This window comes from Crassostrea angulata, chromosome 1, assembly GCF_025612915.1.
Source record: "Crassostrea angulata isolate pt1a10 chromosome 1, ASM2561291v2, whole genome shotgun sequence".
NCBI classification, from domain to species: domain Eukaryota; kingdom Metazoa; phylum Mollusca; class Bivalvia; order Ostreida; family Ostreidae; genus Magallana; species Magallana angulata.
This window is the reverse complement of record NC_069111.1, coordinates 22,949,331-22,956,975: the sequence shown is the minus strand read 5'-3', so window position 1 is coordinate 22,956,975 and position 7,645 is coordinate 22,949,331. Positions and strand designations below refer to the sequence as shown.

At 38.7% G+C, this 7,645-nt stretch overlaps 1 protein-coding gene across 3 annotated transcripts; it reads right to left on the bottom strand.

Moving 5' to 3' along the window:
* Nucleotides 1-3,271: 3,271 nt before the first annotated feature.
* LOC128178525 (uncharacterized) lies at nucleotides 3,272-7,584 on the bottom strand. 3 transcript variants are annotated; one of them, XM_052845744.1, is made up of 2 exons: nucleotides 7,382-7,584; nucleotides 3,272-4,811 (listed from the first exon to the last, which is right to left on the bottom strand). In XM_052845744.1, exon 2 carries the CDS (start codon nucleotides 4,799-4,801, stop codon nucleotides 3,647-3,649), a length of 1,155 nt encoding a protein of 384 aa, XP_052701704.1. In that variant the 5' UTR covers nucleotides 4,802-4,811; nucleotides 7,382-7,584; the 3' UTR covers nucleotides 3,272-3,646. The 3 variants fall into 3 exon arrangements, with proteins under 3 accessions (XP_052701704.1, XP_052701713.1, XP_052701696.1); XM_052845753.1 differs by lacking the exon at nucleotides 7,382-7,584 and adding an exon at nucleotides 5,953-6,263; XM_052845736.1 differs by lacking the exon at nucleotides 7,382-7,584 and adding an exon at nucleotides 4,914-5,177.
* Nucleotides 7,585-7,645: the final 61 nt, after the last annotated feature.

Here is a 7,645-nt window from a genome sequence, read left to right as displayed (position 1 = left end):
CGTCTGTTTGCATTTCAAAGCATTCCAGGGGCTAATTTTAATAAAGTTAACAAACATGCAGAAAAAAAATCTAAAGGCTCGAGATAATCAGACATGATAGAGATGTCATTGGTAATGTACTGTGGTACTATATTATAACATGAGGGGACCTGTTATTGTGTTCAAAATAGATGAAAATACATCTACGTTCTTCTTCCGTTCATCTCCGATTATCATGATATTATTATTAATTTTATAAGTATTTTCATTTTTATAAATATTAGTGTTCAATAACTTTGAAGCATGTGACCTTTTGGAAACATGCACTGTGTTCGAAAGTGGTGACAAGTAAAAGAACCAAAGAGACAAAATAAGTTGGCCATTTTACAAAGGCTGTGACTAGCCATCCAGTATATTAAGATGGAAAAACAAGGATTTTAAAAAGAAGTTTCACTGGATTAAATAATTGTGGGGGAGGGGGGGGGGGATAAACGTCGTGTTAACATTGGGCGTGTATTTTTGCCGTGTTCAAGATAAAATGAATATTATTTGTTTGTATCTTTAAATCGAATCTGATGTAAGTCCGTTAGTTTCTATATGCACAAAATAACACAGTGTCTTCTTGCATAAACCCTGCAAAATGTCAAAGTATCCATTGATTGGTGTAAAAACGCCATACTGTATAGTATAATTACTGAAGACGTGGAAAGGTAAGATATCGCCCGGAACTTTCGATTGATTTTTTTTCCTTTGGGTGCATATTGTATACACAATAGATTGATTGCTCTACAAAATGGTGTGTTCCGATAGAATGTGGCATTTTCACTTCCCAGGCTAATTTATCCTTAGGACGTTAGGGATTTTGCTGCAATGTAGATTTTCTTGACAATTAGACAATATTTACATCTACTATGGCAGATTCAAATCTCGCGAACAATAAGGAATTGACACGTGAATGTAATTCTGGGCAATCTGAGGCAGACCCGTTGGGATTTTTCTGTCTCCTTCTCGATTGGACTTCTGTCTCGAATGGTCTCCTAGTTCCAACAAATTTTACTAGGATACAAAATTAAAACCAATAAAGTCTCCTAATCCAAATTAACGAACGGAAGAGAAATATTACCAAATTGTTGGCACTTGTAATAATCTCAAAAATGCCATAGCAGCTTAGTAAATGGGCTGTGTCTTTATCCGTTGTCCCTTGCATTTTATCATCTTTTTTTCATTTACATGTAAATTATTGCTATAATGATAGCATTAACTCTGTTTGATCGTCGTTTTCTATTTTAATGGCAAATGTATAATGTTGGATTTCATGCATACACAAATAAAGTGAGCATTGATTAGATAAACTGTCGTTTAAATGTCACAATGTTAAGTACAACAAGTGAAAAGCTGTCAATGTGACAGCAAACCGGGTTTTCTTTAGAGTGAACTGTATCCATAATCCATGTCAACCCGTATCCAGTGAAATGGAGTACCCTTTGTGCAATATTTCCAAAAAATGACTAAGTTCAGAAGCTGGTACTTTTTTCATAAATAGTCAGAAATCAAAATCCTAGCAATATGCACACCTCTGATATTTGTACAATTGATCTGCTAAAGAACAACTTCCTATCTTGAAAACTGTAGGAGGAGTTATCCATACAATGAGGGTACCCTTTTGGCAGCCGCCCGCCCGCCATTTTCACCATTTTAATAACCGGATTTTTCCGTTGGAAAACCCAGTTAAAAATGATGAATAGAAAACTTGACCAGTAATTGCCAAACGAAAAATGATTTACTTCAACGTTTTGCAAATTTCTTTTATTTATATATGATATTTTCAAACAAGTTGTTATGTGAGTTTGATTAGTTCAAATGATCACAAGACAAAGAACAATGCATAGTGACGTCATCATTAGGGGTGAGTAATAAACGACAAGCTCTGTTTCAGATGAGTCACGCTGGTATTCACCACACTTTAAAGTTCTTCATGAAGTTCCTAAATGCCAATATGGACGGTCGATTTTCTAAATTACAAGGCATCGACGGCGTCTGTATAAATATCTATGGATTTAGTTGTTCGACAATAGGTCATCTTTGGTATCCATGTTCAAAGATGAGCGCCAGCATCAAGATACAGTCCACAGGCCTTTTGTTTGGCCTAGATGGTTCGATAGATGCTATTCACAATGGCTGGAGCCTCAACAAAGATTAAGTATCTACTCTGCTTATAAAACAAGATTTAATTACCTCCTTTAAAGCGTTATTATTTTCTGTATGATTGTATTAATAATATCAATTGCACTTTGTAATCAATCATAGTCACGAAAATACCTATCAGGAACAAAAACGAATTAGATCGTTCAAATTTAAAGGATGCATGATGATATGTGGAAGTTAATTTTTAAAATTAAACATCATCTACATTTGACACATAATAAATGCTATCCGTTGACTGGGCTTCAGCACCCCTTGCTTTAGTTGATTTCATTTTAAGACCAGGCGCCAATCAAATACTGATAAAGTATTGCGCACAACCCCTGTATGTTTGTTAACCAAACATGATGCATTTTTAAAATTTACCTAACCTATATTTTTGTAAATAAATTAAATAAAAGTTCGTTTTGTGTTTTACTGGTCTTGCCGACGAATCTGACGGGTTTAAAGGTTTTCTGTAAAACTGGAGTTAAGTGTTTAATTTGGGCAAAAGCCATATTGTTATAGTTTTGGCAAGAACTTGGGTCAATGCACTCGGCTAAATACTCTTGTCTTACGGACGACAAATGTCAATACCCCCTCCCCCCAAACACACACACAAACAAACGAAAACAACCCATTTGATAACCGTCAACATACATGTACATGTTATAATGTTATGATGTTCATATTCCTTCATGATATTCAGTGTTGCCATTGAATAAAAAAATGGTAATGAAGAGTTGGGGTTTTTGGAAAGGGGGGGCAGTAGATATTACGAAGACGAAGATACAAATAATGTTTTCCACGTTTTTTCTTGTATCATGGACATGAATCGGATCAACCCCCTCCCAGTGGTTCCGAATACCGCATAAAAGCTGGCGTAGCAGGATGCAGCGTTGCTGATATGAACCCGTGATCCACTGACAAGATACCAGTTATACCATGTACCACACAAACACGGAACAAGCACCTGTCGGAGCTAATACTGTATTACTAACCAACAACCTGACCTAAACATATGGTTAATCCTGTCAAAGGATCATCAGTTCATCATTCCTGTCATTGTTTACGTGTGTACAGGGGAAAAAATAATTCATATAAATTCATATACATATATGTGTATTTATTAGACAGTAAATTAATAAATAATATCATAATGACCCGCAATGCACATTAATTTTGTGTAAAAAAAAAAAAAAAGGAAGCAAAAGAAACTTAGCAAATATGAGGTTGATTAACATTGAAATACTAGTAGTCTTTGGTAATTGAAATTATTGCTAGTACATTGTATATTCCTAAACAAAATACAACGCAGGCTGTGATTTCACATGCAGATCTGTCATATATCATGATAAACCGTAATGTCCTATTTCATTCATAGTCCAGTCCAGATACTTGATAACCATGAAGGATGCAGACAAGATATTTATCACTGACAGCGAAAAAAAGAAGAATATTAATTAAATAATATATTATCTCATTGTCATCGACCGGACAGAGGGGAACCCATTCCGAAATGAGGACTGCCTTCGCGTGCTTCAGGATAGTGCCCCACGTTAATGGGACGCATCATAGGCGCTTCCACTAAGAGTTTCCCGGACTCCGAAAAGAAGGCTTTAATTGACATGGGATCGACTGTGTCCGGTAACGAAAACTCTCGGTTCAGTTCCTTTGTAGAGGTCCGCGACCCGATCCTTTCCTCCTTCCTGGCACTGATCACAAGTTTCTTGTCTACAGTTTTCACATTCAGATCTTCCGGGTTGAAGTCTTCAATATCTATCTCCACGCGGTACTTTTTATCCCTGTCCATTGTCGTTGCCGGGGACTGCGAGCCGCTCCGGGTTTCGTATTTACTCGTGCTGGATGATGACGTAACGTGTGAAGGGGGAGCGGAGTAGGTGCGCTGAAGGTTGTTGGTGTTGGTTACATGCGCAGTACTGGCGCTAGCCCCGGGGTAAGGCGGTTGGGGTGGGGATGCGGTACCGCTTTTAGGGGACATAAACGTTGTAAACGTGGACGTATGGGTTGTTGGGGGCAAGTTTTGTACCTGGATGCCCATAGGTGGGGTGCTCCGGGGTGGGGTACTGGACACGGGGGAGCTTACATTTTGGACCAGCCTTTGGGTCCCCGTGTTGTCAGTTATGGGTGCGTAGTTCGGGACCGGCATGAGAGCCTCAGCCGTAAGAACGCCGTCAGAGGATATAGTACAGTGCAGGGCCATTGGGTCGATTTCGTCTGGAATATTGATTTCGCGGCTGTATTCACGAGACACTGATCGCTGACCGGCCTTTTCTTCGTGCTTGGCGTTGACAATGAGTTTTTGTGCATCCATTTTCACATTGACTTCCTCTGGTTTGTACTCACTCACGTTAAATCGGACACGAAACACAGGCCGTCCAAACTGATCTTTCTCAATAACAGTTTTCGCATCGTCCGAGCTTCCAAGCTTATCCGTTAAGGCCTCGATTTTTCCATTGCTGCTAGGGCGGAGATTGAAGAATCCGCCCCTCATTTTTTCAATCTCATCCTCCCATTCCTTTCTTCTCCTCTCCATATCCTTTTCCATATCCTCCCACACTTTGCTTTGTCGTTCTTCGAAACTTAAGTCGTCTTGTTGAATAGGAATCCTATGTGCCATTTTAAACGACCTGTAATCAGAAAACAGAATACAAAGTTAAAGTAACCACCTGTATTATCCACCTGACAACACACACTTATTTTTTTCGGAATGATTCCCTTTTTCGCCATACCTGATCCAATCTGGCTCTCTCATTTTATGCGCCATGTTGTTTTATGCTATAGAAATAATATTCCGCCTTATTTTGTTTGCCGGTGGTTCAATAATCAATAGTTCTAATTCATTTCTCCTCGTTCCGTCTGCCTGCCTATCATATACATGTAGCATACACTGTACATGCCTGATTCCTACGAGAGCGGCCGTACGAATGGCCAAGCGCCCGGTGGTGGTATATTACTACCGAACTGTGTCGTGTAATTGCAGGTTTCGCCCCGTCCAGTTCACGGTTTTCTCGCTCTCAGCCTTGTATGGGCATTGTTTATTGTTTGCTACGATACGCTTACCTTATTTACGTAGAAAAGTTTTTAAATTTTTCTTTCTTTGTTCAAATTGTTTAAACGCGAACGACCATCTATTGCTTCTTTGAGTAATTCAATTACTTCCCAGTTAAAAACATTCAGTTTCATTGAAACGAAAATGTAAAACTTCCTTTCAACTCGTTCAGTGGTGAACTTTCTCACACATTAAAATACAAGAACACAGATGATGGATACAATTTTCTATGCAACTGGTGCTTTTTTACGGTATTGTGTATCACATTATACATATAGATTACCAGTTATGAATGGAATATTTATCCTTGCCTCGCTTATCACTTTTGGATGGATTAATGACCTGCCCCCATCGACGTTGTTTCACCTTTTATTTACCTGTAAATCTGGCCAGGTGTGAGTCACAATTCTGTCACATCTGTCCCAGGTTTCGATCAAGAATTTATAACTCGTAACAACTTATCTCGTATTACTGTCAGATACCTAAAAATATCCTGTTCCACACAAACTTACCTACTCCTATGTAAATTGGCCCCAAATAATCATCTTATTCTAAATGCACGTGCGAATGCTAGAGATAAAACGATCCTAATAGTTTTCACAGTTTTAAACGAGTCTCTTATCTTTTCAGCATCTCTTACACTACTCTATTCATCGCAGGAAACTCTCTCTCTCTCTCTCTCTCTCTCTCTCTCTCTCTCTCTCTCTCTCGTTTCTTACCTTGTTAATACCTTATAATGTTAATCAGGAACACACTCGATTTCTAATCCCACGTAATGTCTGTTGTACGTGTAAAACTATTAGACAATTTATTTTGCGTAATATACAAAAATGACTAATCAAACTTTTTCGTCAAATACACGTTTTTCCTGTTACAGATATATCTAAATGCACCGTAAACTTCACGCTTGGTTGGTTTTGGACAGAGAACGTTTGACAAAGTCTATATTTCATGCTAAGACTCCGGGCCACAACAAGTTCATGTCTTTATCCTGGCCAGCGATGTTTTCAGAGATGAAACATTTATTCCAGTCCGGTGAATGAAAAACGAATGTGTACACGTGTAAACCAGTATACCGGTATATAAGCTTGTATGTGTGCGTGGTACAGCATTATTTGACATGCATCAAGGGTTAGTAATTTTGGGTGCGATGTGATGGTGTTTCGGCGGAGTAAAATTCTTGTACTGAGAGAAACATTCAAGGAATGTTACCTTTTTTTCTTCAGAAACATTACACGTCATTCAGATGCAAGTGTAGGAGTATCAAAATAGACAAATTGGACGCAAACAAACGCCTGCTTTTTTCATATGTGAAGAATATAGACTCGATAGAATCACCATAACGTAAATATTATGACACATTGATTAAATCTGTTCTTTATAAAAGTAAAGCTACAGAGCATTTATTATTCTGAACTGTACAGATGAAGACCGCCAGGTGTTCGATACAAGAAAAACCCCTTCCACTACGGTCAGTCATAAAGCACTCGAATTTCTACCAATTAGCAGAGTGCTATCGTAACGTCGCGCGCCGCAGGCAGTGGTTCCGTACTGAAACCGTAGACATCGCACAATCAGAGAGTTCTCAGTGTAGACGCAAATTACGTAATGGCTGATCTCTAACAATAACAGCGCCATCAAGAAAAAAGAGAATCTGTTACTAGAGCTTTTATTTACAGGGCTTAATAAGATTTCTCTATAACTGTATGTGTGGTTTTCGACATGCTTGCAAGAGAGCATCAGAATTTTCAGTAAAACGTCTATGTGTGTATTTAGCATTTGGTCTGCAACTCGGGCAAGCTGAACGCGATAATGAGGAGTATATTTTGGCTAATAAATTTTCTACAGAAGTCTGTGTAGCCTTGTCAAAACTCGCGAGTCCCTATCAACAGATGATCAAACTGATATCGAAATACACGGCCTTCGTTTTCTTCACGACTTAAAATGATTCACCACACAAAATTGACTCCCAATGGTTAACCTGAGCATAAGATTATCGTTTAAGTCCACAAAAATAAGGACTTCTTTTTCAACGACTGCAATGTCACCAAAATCAACAGAATTATGAAAGTTATTTCTTGTATTTGAACACAATTAGCTCGTCATTAATCAAGGAAAAGAGAATAGAACTGATTATAGCAATCTTACCCCAGAAGTATGTATGTGTGTGTCTACTCCTCGCTCTTATTTGTCCTCTCTCTCTGTCTATCTGTTCTTCTTCTCGTGAAGTCGTAAGTGGTGTTTAGATATGATATATACCAAGTAAACAACAGAAGCTTCTGGATGAGTTTGACAGAAATGGCTGGCGGGATGGGAGGGCTGATGAACACAGTCAGTTGTGTACGGAACGCGGCTAGGGCAACTACTGCCAAACTGGCTCAGCCCATTCATCCGCTCGCTTATAGAGCTCTC

What these genes read in the sequence shown, in the direction of transcription:
- LOC128178525 (XM_052845736.1), bottom strand. Translation starts at nt 4,948, where the DNA reads ATGGCGCATAAAATGAGAGAGCCAGATTGGATCAG. An exon ending in AGAGAGCCAGATTGGATCAG is followed by an intron (nt 4,812 to 4,913) that starts GTATGGCGAAAA and finishes TTCTGATTACAG; the next exon opens with GTCGTTTAAAATGGCACATA.